Genomic DNA, 21461 nt, shown 5'->3' on the forward strand with positions numbered 1-21461 from the left:
AAATCCTCCTCAACCTCTATGAAGGTGTCTCTGCTACACTCTCCCGCAATGATCTCTCCCCAATTCTGACCTTCCGTTGGACTAATCTTTACCTAATTGTCATTACCTAGTTGTTCTTTAATGGTTGTGTGTGTCTCTTCAAAAACATTATAAACTTCTTAAGGACAAGGCCACTATCTGTATACTTTTGGGAAGTATACATATACATATACATATATATATATATATATATACATATATATATATATATAAAACGCACAAATAGTAGCAGTCTTAACTTTTTTATTGATTAGCTGATTGACCAAGTAATTAATGGATTAGCTCCATGTCAAGCATGTATATAAATGAAACAACAGCTTGAAGGCATGTGTGTATGATGTGTGTGTGTGTGTGGTGGGTGTAAATAAAGTCAGAAAAAGAGAGGCATTCATATCCAACTAACATTGTTAAAAGGGCAGCATTCAAAAACTGAAGAACTGTTTCATTTATCAGAAGGTAAACAGTCCTTCTTACCTGATATGATGTAACCAACTGGAAAACCTGCCTGAGTACAGTTCCAGATCATCATACTTGACCTTTCTTCAATGCCCATGAAAGAAAGAACTTATTAGTGACTGTGCAAACAGAATCCATTAAACATATTACTAAACTTAAAACATATGTTTATGAGTAATTTTCTATCAGTAGATTTGCTGGATATTGCTTTTTAAAAGCATAAGTTTAAAATATGCAGAAGGGAAGTTTGGAAAAGTAACTGATAAAAGTAGACCTATTTTCACATCTTCTGGTATATCTTGTTGTTGGTGAAAGCCCAGAAAATACTGAAATCACAATTAATACTCTGTATTTTAAATTCCATATATATTAATTATATACATTCATATATTTTATATACATATATATTCAAAAACAAGTGTCAGATTTTCTGGGATGTAAACAGTGTTCTTAACAGTCCCATTAAAATAAGCTATGTTTGTTTTTAACTAAATCTGAATTTTGCTTTTTTGACCAGAATAAGTTGACTATGCATCCTATTATGTTTTGGTGATAGGAAATAAAAGCTAAAGTCTAGAGCTGTGTTGTTTTTCTTTTTCTTTTGCTGTAGCATGAAATACTAATGAAAAGTAAATCTAATATAGGGAGTTATTGAAAAACCATGTCTTCTTACCCTCTAACCTTAATATTAACTTTTTACAAGCCATATGTATGCTTCTAAATGGTTTTCAGCAGTATGCTAGCAAACTGAAGAGATGACAAAGGAGGGAAAAAAAGATTTTTAAAGTCTTGGTGTCCATTTCAGACATCTCAGAATTTCCAGGGTTGTTTTTTCAGGTTTCTGAAAGAGCTGAACAATAGCTGAAGCAGCAGTAAGTAGAAGGGAAAACAGTACAGTTAAAGCTACAATATATAAAAAGATTGTAAACCCAGAGCCAAATATGTTTGCCACCATACTCTGGACATAATATTGTCAGTATGAATTCACAGAATACAGATTTTTGATTCACTTTGAGATGAAAGCCACAAAAACAGAACTAAGCCTCACTCTTCAAGGGGGCAAAAAGAATTCAATATTTTGCCACAATTCTCCTTGTTTCAATAAAGGATAATAAGGTCATGCCTTATTCCAATAAAATAGAAACTGTTGAAATTCAAGAATTTTCAGTTTGATGTACTTGTTTTAGAAAAAGGAATTGTCCCTGAACTGTAAGAGAAAGGCCTCAAGTGTCCCCCTCATGGACATGGTCTTAAGTACCAAATGCAGAAAACACTGCCAAATTGGAAGCTTAGATTTGAGATGGCCCAATTCATCTTCTTCCTCAGAGTATCTTTGTTACCTTGTTTGCTCGTTAAAGTGCTGAACTCCTATTAATTGAATGGATTCTTGCCTTCAAACAGTTCTGGGGAGACTCAGGAAAGATGTGAAGTTTAGCAACCTAAACCCAAAGTCAGTACATCTGTCATCTTACGGTGACTACTTCCAGGGTGACTTTTAACACAGGCAAGAGAAAGGAGTGCTTGGAAAGTTTAAATAGAAGTCTCTCAAACTTTTTTGTCCTTGTGCATATCCCTGCTTTTTACAAAATTACAGGATATTCATTCTGATGCATAATCTAGAGGATTGTTATTTAGAGGATTATTACAGTCGTAGGTTGATTGCTAGTTTGTGCAATTATGAGTTTGTGCTATATGGTCTCAAAAGGAAAAATTATTCTCAGATATTAAATCAGTTTGGCTTTTAATAGAACTCCTGATGTTTTGGGGACATGGGGGGCTTATAAAAGATTTTGAATTTTTTTTTCCCAATTTATTTATTTATTTATTTATTTATTTATTTATTTATTTTTATTAGTTGGAGGCTAATTACTTCACAACATTTCAGTGGGTTTTGTCATACATTGATATGAATCAGCCATATTAAATCTAACATATATATGTAATGAACCATAGTAATAAAAGAAAAGCCAACTCCAAAATAAATCTACATATTTCATTCTGACTCTCCCTTCTGAATACAAGTGTCATCAGTTTTGGTTGCATAAGTTTCTTGTCTTGAAATGTTGGCAACTCCATGAAGCCAAGGAGATCAAGAAGCAAAGAGCTCCCCACCTCCAGCAGCAGGAACATTCACAGCTGCCTCTGCTAAACTGTCTCTGATTATGACCCGGAGAAGATAATGGGATTCCCATTCATCTAGAGAGGACAAACCACCTCCACAAATTGTTTTAAGCCAAACCGTTTCAAAGAAAAGTATCGGGAGAACACAGAAGGATTCCAGTCATGAATGAAGATCCTGTAATCAGCCTGTGTAGACCCCCTCTAAGAATCTTAATATCTGATTTGGCATATAAAACAAATGGAAATACTAAAATGAGTGAATTAGAAGTCACCAGTGGATCATCAAAAAAGCAGGAGAGTTCCAGAAGAACATCTACTTCTGCTTTACTGACTACACCAAAGCCTTTGACTGTGTGGATCACAATAAACTGGAAAATTCTGAAAGAGATGGGAATACCAGACCACCTGACCTGCCTCTTGAGAAACCTGTATGCAGGTCAGGAAGCAACAGTTAGAACTGAACATGGAACAACAGACTGGTTCCAAATAGGAAAAGGAATACGTCAGGGCTGTATATTGTCACCCTGCTTATTTAACTTATATGCAGAGTACATCATGAGAAATACTGGACAGGAATCAAGATTGCTGGGAGAAATATCAATAAACTCAGATATGCAGATGGCACCAGCCTTATGGCAGAAAGTGAAGAAGAACTAAAGTGCCTCTTGATAAAAGTGAAAGAGGAGAGTCAAAAAGTTAGCATAAAACTCAACATTCAGGAAACTAAGATCATGGCATCTGTTCCCATTACTTCATGGCAAATAGTTGGGGAAACAGTGATAGACTTTATATTTTTGGGCTCCAAAATCACTGCAAATGGTGACTGCAGTCATGAAATTAAAAGATGCTTACTCCTTAGAAGAAAAGCTATGACCAATCTGGACAGCATATTAAAAAGCAGACATTACTTTGCCTACAAAGGTCCGTCTAATCAAAGCTATGGTTTTTCCAGTAGTCATGTTTGGTTGTGAGAGTTGGACTGTAAAGAAAGCTGAGCGCCAAAGAATTGATGCTTTTGAACTGAGGTGTTGGAGAAGACTCTTGAGAGTCCCTTAGACAGCAAGGAGATCCAACCAGTCCATCCTAAAGGAAATCAGTCATGATTATGTATTGGCAGTACTGATGCTGAAGCTGAAACTCCAATACTTTGGCCACCTAATGCGAAGAGCTGACTCATTGGAAAAGACCCTGATTCTGGGAAAGATTGAAGGTGGGAGGAGAAGGGGATAACGGAGGATGAGATGGTTGGATGGCATCACCAACTCAATGGACATGAGTTTGAGTAAGCTCCAGGAGTTGGTGATGGACAGGAAAGCCTGGTGTGCTGCAGTCAATGGGGTTGCAAAGAGTCGGACACAACTGAGCAACTGAACTGAACTGAACTGAGTGCTTCTCAGTGGTAAAGAATTTTTCTGTCAATGCAGGAGACAGAAGAGATGTGGGTTCAATCCCTGGGTCGGGAAGATCCCCTGGAGAAGGGCATGACAACCCACTCCAGTATTCTTGCCTGGAGAATCCCTTAGACAGAGGCACTTGGCAGGCTGTGGTCCATAGGATTGCAAGGAGTTGGACATGACTGAAGCAGCTTAGCAGATAGTGTCCAACAAAAGGTTAATTTCTTGAAAGAAGGGGAAACTGAGGAAAACAAGACAGCTCTGACAGTGATGTTACTGTTGTTAAGGTCAGGTCCGGGGATTCTGTTGGGTCTGGAGACCAAACCACCAGATCATCAATCAAGTCAACATTCTTGGCGGTCTACTCTGCCAAGAATCACTTTGGCAGTCATCACAAAGCCGAGATCTCACAGCTTTTGATAAGCAATCATTAGTACCAAGCTTGGCATATGGAAAAAAAAAAAAAAAAAGCCTCAGGAATGGATTGAACAAACCATGAGGATAAGGGCTAGGATGCAGACATCATCATCATGCAAGTATTCAGTAGATGGCAGTTTTTCAGGTGATGACAATGTTCAGAAATCAGAGCTTGAAAATCAGTCTCCGTTAACCTCCAGCAAGCAAGTGACTGGACAACCCTAAAGTACATCTTTTGCCAAGATGAAGTGGTGTTGGCCCCTTGTTCTGACAGTTGCTCTTCTCATTGGGAGTTTCTGGTACATTTGTCCTCCTGAAGCAGAAACTATCACTATTCAAGGGTTCCAGAACTAGATGAAACAACAGATAAATAATTACCAAGATCAAGATGAGAAGCTGTGAAAAAGGAACCTAACATTCCTAGAAAAACATCTTAATAGCTCCCAACCATGGTCTCACCCTTCTATCTTGCTGCTCACTGCTGACCAAGATGCTGAAGAAGCACTCAGGTGTCTGAACAAATCACCGATGCCTATTCATCCAGATTGATGGATCAGGCAAAGCAACTTAAGACAGTGATATTGTCAAACAAAAGGTAGATCAGGAACTGAGCAATGGATTCTGAAATGGCCAGAATACAGTTGTGGTCCACAACTTTGAGTCACTGCCTGCAGGGTCTACTTTGACCTTCTATAAGTATTGTGACCATGACAATGCAACTTTCAAAGATGTAGCCTTAGTCCTGATTGTCTTGTTGGAGAGGAGACACTTGGAACCAATCTAGTCCTAAAGAAAATCGAAGAAAAAGTAAGGGCTTTCCTCAAAGTCAAGTTCAGCAACTGTGACACACCCAACTCCTACAAACATATTTGTTGCTGTTCTGACGCTAAGTCATGTGCAACTCTATGCGACCATGGAGCATGGTACATCAGACTCTTCTGTCCACTGTCTCCTAGAGTTTGCTCAAATCCATGTCCATTGAGTCGGCGATGCTATCTAACCATCTAATACTCCACTGCTCCCTTCTCCTCCTGCCTTCAATCTTTCCCAGCATCAGGGTCTTTTCTAATTAATCGACTCTTCACATCAGGTGGCCACAGTATTAGAGGTTCAGCTTCAGCATCAGTCCTTCCAATGAATATTCAGAATTGATTTTCTTTAGGATGGACTGACTGGTTTGATTTCCTTACCCAGACAAATAGAGTGGGCTCTGGAGCAGTAGTTCTTACTTAGTCCTGCTGTGTAAAACCTGATGACAGAAAATCATCAAGTTCTGAGAATTTTTCAAATTTTCTAACTAGAAACAGGATTCAGAGCTTTTTTTTTTTTGAAAGAACTGGTTTCTTTTTTAAAAATTATTTTTCACTGGAGGATATTTGCTTTAGAATATTGTGTTGGCTTCTGCCTTGCAATAATGTGCATCAGCCACAAGTACGTATATGTCCCCTCCCTCCTGAACCTCTCCCCACCCTTCACCCTATCCCACCTGTCTAAGATTTCTTTTTAAAGGAGGTTAAGTTCTTAGGTAACTATGGAACATCTAAATCATATATTCAGCCTAATTATCTGTTATTTGAGAGAACTGTTTCCCTGTTTTCTCTGATATCTGTGTTAATGATATCTGAGAACTAAATTCTATGCAGTCACATAGAGGATCTACTTAGATTCCAGGTTGAATCATTATTGCTATGGTATGATGAGTGGGAGGGATCAGGCTCCTTCCAATGAATCCTCCCAAGTTTTTAGCTTAGTTTTTTTTTCAAACTTTAAACTTTTTTTGTATTGAGCTTTAAATGATTAACAATGTTGTGGTTTCAGGTAAGCAGGAAGGGACTCAGCCGTGTATATGCATGTATCCATTCTCCCCCAAATCCCCCTCCCATCCAGGCTGGCACACAGCATTGAGTAGAGTTCCATGTGCTATACAGTTGGTCCTTGTTGATTATCCATTTTGAATATAGCAGTGTGTACATAGCCATCCCAAACTCCCTAGCTATCCTTTCCCCTGGCAACCATCAGTTTGTCTTCTAAGTCTGTGAGTCATTTGTATCATTTCCTTTTAGGTTTTGTTGAGTTATTAAGCTCCCTAAAAACAAATGTGGGTTTCCTCTTTTACATCATTTAGATGTAAATTACTTAGCTTCTGCTTATAGGAACAGAAATAATGAAAGGCCATCTGAGTGTGTGTTTGTTTTGTTTTTGTTTTTCTGGTTTTGGAGGGCAGGGAGAAGGAAACAAGGGAAAAGTTGTGGAATGGGAAGGAAAAGTTGGGGGGCGTCTTCAAGATGAAAAGTTAAAATAAGCCACTAAAGTAAGCTACTAAGTTAAAATAAGCCTGACAGTCCAGTGGTTAGGACTCCCAGCTTAGCTTCCACTGCCGAGAGCCGGGTTCCATCCTTGGTCAGGGAACTAAAATCCCACAAGCTGTCCTGCACAACCAGGAAAAAAATGGTCAGTGAGGCCTAAGATTAGTCAAACATAGTTATGTGAACTCATTCTTAGCGAAGTCTGTTAGCACTTCCTTCTCACATGTCCTTTCTTTTTTTCTTCCTTTAAGAAATTTTTAGTCCTCCCAAAGATTTTGAAGCATATACCTGATGAGCGTTAGTGTATTTGCTTATTTGGCTTTTAAGAATGGGTAAATTCAGGCAGTTTGTTTTGGTCGTATCCTGAAAGTTTTGTTAAGAAATATAGTTTCAGGAATTGGCAAACCATTTGTTAACCAGATCTCCTGGGCTGTTGAAGAAGGATTTAATTTTCTACATGTCCACTTGTTGCAGTCTGAATCCTTTAATGACACTCTTGAACAAAGTATAAAGATTTACTGTGCATGTGATAAATTCTACAGAGTACCTCCAGCCAAAAAGAAAGGAAAGTTTGCCATACATGAAGGATGTGAAAATACACTGCTGTGCATTATTGTGGAATTTCAGTTCTAGCGTTGCATCTCTAACAGCTTTCTCATCTGTCAACTGCTTTATTTTTCTTAGAATCTTAAAATTCTAGATCCAATTTAGTTTTTATTTTTTATTGTCTATAAACCTTTAAATGACAATATTGTCTTTAGAATACTAGAGCCTGTCAGTGCCCTCATCATTTACCTTTTGAGGATCCCATATCTAATGGTAGAGTATGGTCTCATTTCTTCCCACTAGGACTATCAGTATTCATAAATTTATACTCTTCATTGTAGTTTGTTCCTGAATATCAGAAGTCAGATATCGTGATTTATAGAGGATTCTAAAATAAGTTTCTGAAAAGGCTTATCTTATATATGTGTGTTATGTGAAGGAACTAATGTTTCTATTAAATGTTTCATTGACCAAAATCTTAAAGTAATTAATCTGCCTGCAATGCAGGAGATGCAGATTCAATCCCTGGGTCAGGAAGATACCCTGGAGAAGGGAATAGCAACCCACTCCAATATTCTTGCCTAGAGAATTCCATGGACAGAGGAGCCTGGTGGGCTATAGTCCATGGGGTCACAAAGAGTCGGACACAACTGAGTGAGTAACACTATATCAGGAAAAGTAATTGTAGCAGCTGATTTGTAAATGATTTTAAAAGCTATTTTAGTGATTTAAATAAATTTGCTTTCTTGTTTTGTACTCATAAAAAAAATAATGTTATATTGCTTATTAATGTAATTCAAGGCAATATACTTTTAAATTTTGCTTAGTTTTTGCACTTTATGGGAAAAAAAAAAAGAGTATCAGACTATCTGTAGTCTGATTTTTTTCCTTTTTAAATTCAATTTTATTGAAAGTGTTTACTGCGTCTTGAGAAACCTGTATGTAGGTCAGGAAGCAACAGTTAGAACTGGACATGGAACAACAGACTGGTTCCAAATAGGAAAAGGAGTATGTCAAGGCTGTATATTGTCACCCTGCTTATGTAACTTAGGTGCAGAGTACATCATGAGAAACGCTGGGCTGGAAGAAGCACAAGCTGGAATCAAGATTGCCGGGAGAAATATCATTAACCTCAGATATGCACATGACACCACCCTTATGGCAAAAAGTGAAGAAGAACTAAAGAGCCTGTTGATGAAAGTGAGAGAGTGAAAAAGTTGGCTTAAAGCTCAACATTCAAAAAACTAAGATCATGGCATCCGGTCCCACCACTTCATGGCAAATAGATGGAGAAACAGTGGAAACCGTGTCTGACTTTATTTTGGGGGGCTCAAAATCACTACAGATGGTGATTGCAGCCATGAAATTTACAGACGCTTACTCCTTGGAAGGAAAGTTATGACCAACCTAGACAGCATATTAAAAAGCAGAGACATTACTTTGTGAACAAAGGTCCGTCTAGTCAAGGCTATGGTTTTTCCAGTAGTCATATATGGATGTGAGAGTTGGACTATAAAGAAGGCTGAGCACTGAAGAATTGCTGCTTTTGAGCTGTGGTGTTGGAGAAGACCCTTGAGAGTCTCTTGGACTGCAGGAAGATCCATACAGTCCATCCTAAAGGAGATCAGTCCTTGTTCATTGGAAGGACTGTTGCTGAAGCTGAAACTCCAATACTTTGGCCACCTGATGCAAAGAGCTGACTCATTTGAAAAGACCCCGTTGCTGGGAAAGATTTAGATCAGGAGGAGAAGGGTATGACAGAGGATGAGATGGTTGGATGGCATCACCGACTCAATGAACATCGGTTTGGGTAGACCCTGGCAGTTGGTGATGGATAGGGAGGCCTGGCGTGCTGTGGTTCACAGGCTTGCAAAGAGTCGGACACAACTGAGCGACTGAACTGAACTAAACTAATTTATATCCTTCTAAATTATTAGATGGTATGGTTGGTAAAATGGTAGGTATATGTGATATGCTAAAATTTATTTACACAGTTGTAGTAATTAAAATAGCCTATTTCCATGGGCTTCCCCAGTGATAAAGAGAATGAAAGTGTTAGTCTCTCAGTTATGTCTGACTCTGTGAACCTATGGACTGTAGCCCACCAGGCTCCTCCGTCCATGAAATTTTCAAGGCAAGAATATGGAATGGGTTGCCATTCCTTTCTCCAGGGTATCTTCCTGACCCAGCAATTAAACTCAGGCCTCATGCATGGCAGGCAGATTCTTTACCATCTATGTGACCAAGAAGTCCACCAGTGGTAAAGAATCCGCTTGCAGTGCAGGAGATGTGGGAGACTTGTGTTCAATCCTTGGGTCAGGAAGATCCCCTGGAGAAGGGCATGGGGACACACTCCAGTATTCTTGCCTGGAGAATCCCATGGACAGAGAGAGGAGCCTTTTGAGCTACAACAGTTCATGGGATCACAAAGAGTCTCACCCTACTTAAGTGACAGAGGACTGATATTTACATAGGGATAGGGTGAACTCTCTGTGGAAGCTCAATAGGGAGCCTGAAGAAAGATTCAGGCATATATGGAAATCTGATTTACGATAGAAGTAGCATTGCAGATGACATGTTTTTCAGCTCAAGCAATTTCTGTAAGATATCGTAGCATACAGAGGTCTGTGTGATAGGTGTTCACAACAGCATTTTGCTAGTATAAAAGCAAAAGATTAGGAACAATCCAAATGTCTGTCAATAGTATAATTTTTAACTAAGTAATAAAATAATCCCTTATATATATTAAATTATAACTATAAAGTGGAAAATTATACAATGGTTTAGACAAAACAGGAAAAACCAGTCCTTTCATACGCTACATCTGGGACTAATAGGTGGCTCAGATGGTGAAGAATCCACCTGCAGTGCGGGAGACCTGGGTTCAGTCCCTGGTTTGGGAACATTCCCTGGAGAAGGAAAAGGCTATCCACTCCAGGATTCTGTTCTGGTTGCAAAGAGTCAGACACGACTGAGCAAGTTTCACTGTCACTTGCTCTGGAAAGCAATTTGGTAATAACTATCACAGTTTACAATATGCAGATCCTATCAAACAACCTGATTAAAAATGGGTGGAAGAACTGAATAGAGATTTTTTTCAAAGAGGAAGTGCAGACGGCAGACAAACACATGAAAAGATGATCAACATTGCTAATCCTCAGGGAAGTGCAAATCAAAGCCATGATGAGATATCACCTCACACCTGCCAGAATGACTATCATTGAAAAGAACAGAAATTACAAGTATTGGTGAGGATGTGGAGAACACTGAACTCTCATACGCTGTTGGTGGGAATGTAAACTTGTGCAGCCACTGTGGAAAACAATATGGAGATTTCGCAAAAAACTAAAAATGGAGTACGATATCACCCAGCAATTCCACTCCTGGGTATATAGTTAAAAACAGAAACACTAATTTGAAAAGATACATGTTCCCAAATGTTCATCCCAGCATTATTTATACTAGCCAAGGTATAGAAGCAACATCAGCGTCCATCAACAGATGAATAGTAAAGAAGATGTATATATAGACACACACAATGGAATATTGCTCAGCAATAAAAAAAGAATGCAACTTTTCCATCTGCAGCAGCATGGATGGACTTGGAGGGCATATTAAGTGAAATAAGTCAGAAAGAGAAATACTATATGGTATCACTTATATGTGAAATCTAAAAAATACAATAAACTTGTGAATAAAACAAAAAAGATGCAGATTCACATATATAAGAACACACTACTGGTTACCTCTGCGGAAAGGGAAGGGAAAAGAGACAATGTAAGGGTAGAAGAAAAAAACAGGGTTATTATGAGATTATATGAAATCGTCCATGTATGTCAGAAGCTTTCTATCTCCTTTATACTTTAATAAAACTTTATTACACAAAAAAATAAAAAATAAAAAAACTGAAAATTACAAAGCATTACAGAATTTAAAGAATCTTCTATTCAATAAAAAATAAATATTTTTTAAAAAGGACTGGATATGAACGGCTGAACAGAAGTAACTGGCTAGGTGTCTAATCAGAACACTGGCATTCCCCATGAAGAATGCTGCCAGCTACTCTGGACTCTGGAGCACTGAAAACAGCAACTGCGCTGACAGTAGACAAAAAATGAATTATAAGTACTTTGGCATCTAAAAGAGAAGTGTGTGCCTGATCACCATTGGCTGTGATATTTTTGGTCAATTACCTACAAGTATCAGAAGTATTACCTTTCCTCTATTAATGAGATTTTTTGTTAATTGTGTTTATTTTTCACACATTTACTGACTGCCTTGTATATTGCATCTCTTGGTTTTTTTTGTCTTGCTCCTCTCATAGCCTGTTCTTCACACAGTGCCCATGTGAACATGCTAACGTGTTCACCCACAATTACATTATATATTATAGCATATATCATCATAGTATTTTGCATCTAGAAATAAGCTATCCAAATCATATGATGTAGAAAATCCATGTATTAGAATCCCTCTAGAAACCCTTGAACATCTGAAGCAAATGCACCCTGGTTGAAATTTCTTTGTTGCTGCAAAAATAAGGTTAAATTGAAATAAACTTACATGTCTATCAATGGGAGAGTGGCTAAATAAATCATGGAATACAGTCAAGCAATTTCTTAAAAAATGAGATAGGAAAAATTTCCAGTAATGGCAGTGGAACAAAGTGATTATGTAAACCCTCCCATGGTTAACAATTACAGCATCTGGACCAAATATGTTTTAAAACCCATCTTTAAATGCCTGGAAACATCCAAAGTAGATAGAAACCACTAGGAATGTACTCGACCTGGGTGTTGGTATACCCTTCTGTGCTATTTGAATTTGGACCAAGTGTAAAATAATTTTTTAAAACTTCAAATAATTAGCTTTCAGTATGCTTTATGTGTATTAAAATGAAACTTTAAAAAATTTCAAATGTCTACTACATAGCTTTTAGATTGTTAGGCATGTTTTTACTTTTAGAATTAAAAGTGTACCTGTCATTTCCTAGTAGATTGCTTTGCTCTATTTGGGTTAAGTATTTATTGATTCATTCAGTCTTAGAAAATATTTATGGGATGCCTAACATGTGACCAGACCTTCTTCTAATGCTGAGGTACAATAGTCATCAAGACAGAGAAGCTCTCTGCTCACTTGGGGTTTACCTTGTAAAGAACTGTCTTACTTAATAAAGACTTGTAAACAGAGGGTATATATTTACCTAAAGTTATCGAAGGAATGGGAAAAAAAAAACAACCATGAGGAAAAAGGATAAGCAAGAATCTGTTTCTGTATGTACATTAAAATCCCTAATATTAGAGGGAGTCTTAGTAGTTTTAAATCTTTTACATGAGGATTTTGATAAATATACTGTATTCTTTTTTATTAATTCTTAGGATACATCAACATTTTAATCTTCCATTTTTTCAGTCATTTTAGAAATTAGTGGATTATGGATGTGTAATTTACTAGAGAATTTTTGTTTGGATTTGACCTTTATGTTGAGGAAGCTTATGGGAGGGATATGTCAACTTTTACATAAATATGACAGGTGTGTATTGTGAAATGGAATTTATTTGGCTTTCTTTTGCATTTATCCATTCTTCTATAACCTGTAACTAATATGTTGTTGTTGGTTATTTTTATACCATGAGCAATTTTTTAAGGCAGAAGAATTAGAAAGTTTTTTTGATGTAGTTAATAATCCTTAACATCATGAAAGTTTTTATATGACTTTTGTTACTAAACCTCTAGGATTTTGTTCACTGCCTTTGTTATTAACACACTAAAATTATCCTAATAAAAAAATCTCTGACTCAGCAGATAGACCAAGTCAAATTTAAGTTTCAACAGTATCAAATATTCCTTAAAATACTCCTTTTCCAGGAACTTTCTCTAATTTTAGGATATTGTGTGTGTCCTCACTTATCCTTTGTCCCAGGTAAACTTAGGCCTGTTGTAATTATACTGTTTTTCCCTACTATGTTATTCTTTTGTCTTTTGCATCTGTTATGTTTTTATGATATTTGTGGATGTCTTGTCTGTATATTCATTACGAAAATGGTATTTTAAATACTATTTTATATTTTCTGAAATCACTCTGATCAAATTTATGGTATTTTCCAGTAGCTGAATATCAACATCATTTATAAACTTGTAACAATTATCATTTCATCTTAGATGATAGACCAAAAATAGTGACTGCACTATCTCTGAGTTTAAAGCACTGTTTGATTTTCTAAATCAGCATCTGAAAAGTTTTGTCTAGTGGGCTTCAGTGGCATACTGTTCTTTATCCCTCAACTAAGTATATTCTTTTTTCTTTCTCTCTCTCTCTTTAAAAAAAAATCAACAGCTTGACCAAGTCATCCGCCAAAGAAGCCTGTCCAGTTTGGAACTGTTCCTTTCCTGTGCTCAGAAACAGTTAAGTGCTTTAATAGCTACAGAACCAGTTGACATTGAATAAAGAAAACGTGACAAGCTAACCCACACTGGCAATGGATAAATCATTAGACCTCTAAAATACATGCTCTGAATTATAAAGATGTTTTTGTTTTCTTTCCAAACCTTGGAATATTGGTTTCCACTTCAAGGATAAACTAAAGCAATATTTAGAAGAACAAGAGATATAATTTATTTTCTTTTATTTTCTCCTTTACGTTTAATGTTATTTTATTAGTAGCAATAGTAGCATCTACAGACAGTATGATGTGCCCTCAAAGCCATTGAAAATTACCAAAATTTAATTAAATAAACTTTATAGCTTCTGGTGGCCGGTTACATTGTATTTGGCAAAAATAGTAAATATCTTTACTTATCATTTCACAGTGACTCCGGATGAGATTCTAAAATGTCATCATACATTTATTTGATTTTGAGGCTATAAATAGCATGGTTTTCAACGTCACCTTTTTATCTGTGTAACTTAGCTATAAAGCATGGATATGCCAGAGAATCATTCTGATATTACCAGCCTCTTCTATAGTGGGATCCATATGTTGTCATTGGTAGCAATTAAAAACACTGAAGATTATTAAATTAATTCAACTTTGATCTTATGTACCACCTAAAGGAATATATATGTATAATGTACTTATCTCCTATTTCTTTTCTTCACAGTCACTATGAATCAATAAAATCTTTTTTCTTACAAATCACACCATGAACTTAATCTCTAGAAAGCAAATATAACTTAGGAGATTTATATTCCCTGTTATATATAAATATAATGGAATCAGGTCCAAATATGTGATGCGAAATCCTTTCCTAGTACTTCAGGATGTACTTAATTCATGAGCAGTGTGCTTCAGTGCAAAATCATGAGGTGTTTGTTTTCTCTTTTAACATCAAAACTAAAATATCATTTAAAATGTTTGCAAACATTTTTGTTTTGTTTCCTGAAATGCTCCTACTTTCATTGGCTTTGTGCTTTTCTGGGATTTCTCAGTGTAATAAAGAGAGCTTCAAATCTTATTTGGTTATTGTTATTTTTAATACTTTAAAGTTTTTTCTTTAAATTTTTTTTTCTAACTTCTGTATCTATGGATGATGATGTTTTTAAGTTATACCTCCCCACCAAGAATCTTTTAACAAGTGCTTATTTTACCAAGGGCTTCCCTGATGGCTCAGGTGGTAAAGAATCCACCTACAATGTGGGAGACCTGGGTTTGATCCCTGGGTTGGGAAGATCCCCTGGAGGAGAGCATGGCAGCCCACTCCAGTATTCTTGCCTGGAGAATCCCATGGACAGAGGAGCCTGGGGGGCTGCAGTCCATGGGAATGCAGAGTCAGACACGACTGAGCGACTTTTACTTCACTTCAAGGATCTTTAAATTGTTAATGACTACTTAGTTGTTTTATCTTACAAATTTAAATAAGAAATTAAAACAAGCAGGCCACTGATTTGAAATGCAGCATAGTTAAAAAGGGGAGAAAGGGCTTTTAATCCAGAAACAAGTTAATAAAACAATGTTATGGTCATGTTTAAAATCAGTTGACTCTGTCATCAAATTTAAAATGATAGGATATTTTACAAGTTACTCGGGTATGAGTTCAATGAAAATGAAGCACAGAAGGTCACTGAAACTAAGACCCAGAGATAGAGGAAGTATCAGGAGAATATAATCATCTCCACCTCTCTTTCTATCCCAACTAGCACAGGATGATTTTTTTGTTCTTCTATTTGGAGTTCTAGTTTTGCTCTTGATGTAGACTAATTATTGTCTGAAGTAATTTGGAACAAATTGATACTGAGCCGTCTATGAATATTTGCAGAACACCCACCATGCACAATAATAAATTCTTAGATTGCTACAATATTTTTATCCCATGGAGTTGTCCTTAAAGATAACTGAGAATAATCATCTGGACATAGAACTGTTTAATACATTTATCCTTCCAAACTGAATTAGCTAATAATCTGTTTCAGTGATATTCAATTACAGGTTTCCACATTTAGAACTGTATTCTCTTTTTGTTCTGGTTATCACAAGGACATAAACCATGTCAGGTAGCATTCACTAAGAGAATTAGACTTAAACATTTAAACCTAATGCTTAGAATTTAATTTCTCACAATTTAAGCATTGTGCTGTTGTTAGGGGAAGCACAGTTGTTAGTGGACTGAAACCGCCCATCCTGGCCAGGCACCATAGTAACCATTTGCTTGAGTTGTTTTGACAGGAGGTCCTGGTAAGGAACAATGAACTAACAAACCATCAACCAGAAAAGTTCTGGAAAGGTCAAAAGGAGACACCACATGTCAGACCACCTCCCAGAATCCTTCTCACTGGCATCCATATAGACTGAACAAGGCATGCAGCACCAGGAAGGACTCTGAGTCAGAATGATTGGCTAAAGACAACCCAGAAACTAATCCCATCCCCACAAAACATAAGACTGCTATGTGGCAGAGCAGTTCTCCTAGGTTCTCTTATCCTACTGCTCTCTGCCCAGGCCCCCAATAAAATTGGGGATTTTATTCCCAATAAAATATCTTGCTTTGTCAGCACATATATCTCCCCAGACAATTCATTTCTGAGTGTTAGACAAGAGCCCAGTTTAGGGCCCTTGAAGGGGGTCCCCCTGCCTGCAACACTGTGACCAAAGATAGATTCTCCCTGAAATATGAGCTGAAAGTCTCAAAGGAGTCAAATGTTTTGTGTCTAAAACTCCCCTTCTATTGTGTGATTTTCTTACCACTTTTTATAGCATTTCCTACCTTTATGTCTAGGTGAATAAAGCACCATCTTGAAAGACTGTGGGTAAGACAGTAATTAGACTTTTTGAGTGACAAAGCACTGTCAAATTGTGACTCCATTTTTAGTAACATGCTTGAGGGTTCATTATTAGAAGAGTTATTTCCTCAAAAAACAAATGAGTATCTGCTTTGAACCAAGTATTTTCACATTATTATCTCAACACCCCTGTGAAGTTGAAATAACCCTGTGCAGGAGATGGTATGTCCACATTGATTAGTATAGAAGATTAGGTATTTAATTGCCCATGAGGACCAGGTAGAGTTGGGTGGGATTCAACCCTAGATCTTTCAACAGGTAGTTTTATTCTTTCTAGTATAAAATTGCAGATACCTAACATCTCTCCATGAGAAATTATCTGTAAATATTTATCCAAATAGTCATCACATTACTTTAAAGAAGGAGACTAGCCCCCTTTTATAAGCCTAGTTAGAATTCAAGCCCTGCATCATTCTAACTGTGGAACATTGGACAAGTTGCCTAGCCAAATGGAGTCTCTGTTTTCTCATTTGTGAGGTGAAAATAGTGATTTTAATAGACTTTAAAAAAAAAAAATTAAGCTTGTAAAATGCCCCATAGAGTAGACCTCATTGGTATGGCCTCCAGTTCACAATAAGCCCCCTTTTTCTGGGAACCGCCCACAAAACACAGGTGCAGTTGCCCACAAGCAACTGGCTAAACAATATTATTCTGCCCCTCTGACTGACTGGCTGGTCCACAGGTGAAGACCCAAACTGGGCCTCTTGTGAAGAGTCATGTGCTGAGATTCTTCAACTATTTTACTCTAGGGAGCAAGACATGAACTCTACTTCTGAGGGCAGAAGTCCCCTGATCACTGTCTTTCCTGAGTCTTGGATTCTTTGAGCTACCCAAATATTCTTCCAATATGCCAGCACCACTTACTTTTTTCCCTTAAGCTAGCCAGAGCCAGTTTCTATTACATGCAACCAATAAAGTATTAACCAAAGCAGTTCAGCACAGAGCCCAGCTCTCAATCCCTGGATACCTGGCACTTGTAAATTCTTCATTTCCTCCACCATGCTAATCCTCATCCAAAATGGGAACATTCTTTGATTTATTTTAAGGAATGTTAAAAATATAACTGAACCAAAGCCCCTATTGTCTAATAAAGCCAAGTAAATCACAGATACCTAAAACTGTGAACAAACAGTGCCCTATTTAGAAGTTCTCTGTCACTCAGAATCTGGAATAGAGGTTTAAACTCAGCCTCGATAAATGCTGATTCATGTTGCAGTTCAGTGAAGCCTTACTCAGTAACTGCTTTGAAATCAAAACCAGAACAGTGTCCCTATGATTGATATGATTCTGCACTGAGTCAGGTATCTACAGTTAAAACTTTTTTCTGACAGTGATACTGACTGGAATCAGGAAATGCTTAATATGCTTTAAAGAATGACAAAAGAATTACGCATTTGCTAAATTAAAAGAAGTCTTTGCATAATAAATCCTGCATAAGAAAAAAAAATATGTACATACCTGGAAGACATTTATAAAACTACAAGAGAAAAACTGGAGTTACTGGATCTAAGCACTTAGCCCCTAGTCTTCTGTTTACATACAAGTAAACAACTCCAGACTACTCAGAGGAGCAAGAAGCCAAAATAAATTAATAATTCTTAGATTGGGAATTGGATTTATGTGATCACAATGAAAATATAATTTTGTCAAAAATTAATCTCTAATGAAATTGTAATTTCCTATGGAGTACATATAGAATGAAATAATAATTTGTGTTTGTTGTTGTTTAGTCGCTAATTCATGTCTGACTCTTTGCGACCCCATGGACTGTAACCCGCCAGGCCCCTCTGTCCATGAAGTTTTCCAGGCAAGAATACTGGAGTGGATTGCAGTTTCCTTTTCCAGGGGATCTTCCCGACCCAGAGTTGAACTCACATCTCCTGCATTGGCAGGTGGATTCTTATACTGCTGAGCCACCAGGGAAGCCCATGGAGTACATACAGAATTAAATAATATTTTGTGTTAGTTGCCACTTATAATTAATAATATGTGTTCTTATTTGCTTTATACATATCTTTCTGAAGGAAGAGCCCACATCTGTCTTGTTTATTATATCCTGAAGGAATTTCCTTGTACTTAGCCTGTGTGTGAACTTGGTATATAGTAGTGAGTTCATAAATAACTGATCAGTAATTCCACTAGTAATAAATTAAACTTGAGCTAATAGAGTCTGAGTGCTAATTTAAAGGAATAGCTAAAATTGCTGTGGTTACAATAAGAAATGAGGTCCTATGAGAAAGTTATAGAACTGTCATAAAACAGTAACCTGCTTTTTGAACCCTTTAACATGAACCTGCATTTCCAAATGCTACATGGGATAACTAAATCACAGCTACTAGAATGCTACTAAATTGATATTCTACCCAAATTTACAAGATCCCCTAAGAGTGTAAGTAGGGTCTGTGTGCTATGCTTAGTTGCTTAGTCATGACTGACTCTTTGTGACATCATGGACTGTAACCCACCAGGCTCCTCTGTCCATGGGGATTCTCCAGGCAAGAATACTGGAGTGGGTTGCCATGCCCTCCTCCAAGGATCTTCCCAACCCAGGGATCGAGCCCAGGTCTCCTGCATTGTAGGTGGATTCTTTATGGTCTGAGCCACAGGGAAGCCCAAGAATACTGGAGTGGGTAGCCTTCCCACTGTCCCTTCTCCAGGGGATCTTCCCAATCCAGGAATTGAAATGGGATCTCCTACATTGCAGGCTGATTCTTTACCAGCTGAGCTACCAGGGAAGCCATATGAAAAATTATATGTCAAATAATTTCTTACAGTACCAAGCTATACCTGGCCTCCCAGTATTGGGAGTGAGCTATAAATACTAGACTCACTGGTCCTGGTCCATCAGGTTTCAGCTACAATAGGAGGGAGGAAGAAAAGGTAGAGAAGGGATTGTATGCACAGGATTTTAGAGTCAAGAATAAATAGGAGATCCAGAGGACCCAGCAGGAGCTGGGTAAGGGATGGGGATGGGGACAGGGACAGGTGAAGAGAAGGGAGGGTTAGGGATCGGGTCAGAAGTGGAAATATTCAGAACAATGTGGTGTGAGTCTTGGTGTTAATGGATGCTGAAGGATAGCTAATAGGCTTTTAGACTCCCACTCTGACTGACAATTGTGGTGCAAACTAGTCTTTTATTTTTGAGAACTACACAGAGATCAAGGAACAAAGTCATTCAAAAGATAGGAAAACTTGACTCAGTCCTGGCAAAGATTCAGGTCTCAAAAATCTGGAAGCTGATTTAAAAAGAAATAACTGAAGCTACAGAATGAACAAATCATTGACAACAAGTTCACATACTGAAGTGGATTATAGAAAATGTCTTGTGGCAAGATGTATAGTAATGAATTTTGAGTTTTTGCTGTTTTGTGTAGGTATTCTTTTCTAAAAATGTTAGAACCAAATACAAATGTTCACCAAATACTGTGAAACATGCTACTTTTATGAAACATACTTTTCTGTAATTTTCTGTATCTTTCTTTTTGTCTGCTTTCCATAACTTCTAAAAATGTAAAGATTTATAGATTTATTTTAAAAAATATAACAGGGATGCAAGTAGTACACTTACAGTAATTGTCTCTGAGCTATTTTTTGGAAGTAATTCTACATTATAATTTTACAGGCAAGCCATATGTTTTTTTGTTCATGGCTTTTTATGTAGCTAAAAATAATACTTTATTTTTCTTATAATTTTTCTTTTTTCTCATAAAGGAAGCCATAGACTTTTACACTTTGTATCAAATCAAAGCTGACATTGGCAGCAGTTTTATAAAATGACATAAGCTAGGTAGAAATATCAAATCAAAATTCTTTAGAGAACTCCAGTCCTAGCTGCCAAGAAATCCAGATAACCAGCTACAGTTATTGATGAGAGAGAGACACGTTCTCTTTTATATGAATTAAATTCAGAGTGTCACAGGGATTCTACCTTGGTAATGCTGGCAGTTCCCCACACGAATTCTTGTGCTCAGAAATGTCTTTATCTTTATTCCTTAGAAATTGAAAGGCATATTCTCATGTTAAGTAACATAAAGCCTAAAAATTCTCTATAACCCATAATGCAGTGTTATATAGACCTTAATCTTAAATGTAATGGGGCTGATGCCCTCATTTCTTTATTCTCTCTCTGTTTCTCTTCTGATTCCACAGTTTTGCATACTTGCCATAGGCTAAAAGACCATTGACTTTTAAGCCCAATCTTATATCCATCTGCCCGATTAATGTGGTACCCAACATGTCAAAAACAGGTCTCTTCCTCACCACCTCACCCCTGCCAACCAGAGGTCTTTCTCTGTCTTTTGTAATATTTCCCATCTCAACAAATATATCATCCTTCCCCATTTCTCTCTTTTATCTCATACTCACTCCCTAATTCAAATTTAGTCCTGTCAGCTGTACCCCAAGACTTTTCCTGAATTCATCTACTTTTTTCCATTCATTCTCACAACTATCTTGGTAACCAAAGCCTTTGTCATCTCCTGCCTTGTTGTTCAGTCGCTTAGTCGTGTCCCACTCTTGGCAACCCCATGGACTGCAGCACTCCAGGCTCCCCTGTCCTTCACACTGCTTTTGAAATAGCCTGCTAAGTGAGTCCTTATTTTCATTCTTGCTCTCAAATCATCAGTTCTCCACATTACAGCTAATGATTTCCTAAAGCCTAAATGTATTGAACCAACTAATGTGTCTATGGAAAAATACATTCATAATTTTACTCGGAATGCTAGGAACATATACAAAGTAGTAAATAGTTTCAAATCATCGGCAGTGGTTTCAATCACCAGGGCAGGGATACTAACAGGATCAAGTGTAGGTGGTGAAAGTATGATTGGGCTGAAGAAAGGAGAAAGTGGGGAGGTGGGAGTGGGGATCGGGATGGGGAATACATGTAAATCCATGGCTGATTCA

At 37.3% G+C, this 21461-nt stretch overlaps 1 protein-coding gene across 4 annotated transcripts in view; it reads left to right on the plus strand.

Annotated features, from left to right (window-relative positions):
* Positions 1-14734, plus strand: part of CCDC91 (coiled-coil domain containing 91) — a 371982-nt gene extending 357248 nt beyond the window's left edge. For all 4 annotated transcript variants that reach the window (XM_043880595.1, XM_043880597.1, XM_043880594.1 and 1 more), the window contains one exon: positions 13617-14734. In XM_043880595.1, coding sequence (XP_043736530.1) covers positions 13617-13727 — 111 coding nt within the window. In that variant the 3' untranslated portion in view covers positions 13728-14734. The remainder of the gene's footprint in view (positions 1-13616) is intronic.
* Positions 14735-21461: the final 6727 nt, after the last annotated feature.

The sequence above is a fragment of the Cervus elaphus genome, chromosome 22 (genome assembly GCF_910594005.1).
Source record: "Cervus elaphus chromosome 22, mCerEla1.1, whole genome shotgun sequence".
NCBI lineage: Eukaryota > Metazoa > Chordata > Mammalia > Artiodactyla > Cervidae > Cervus > Cervus elaphus.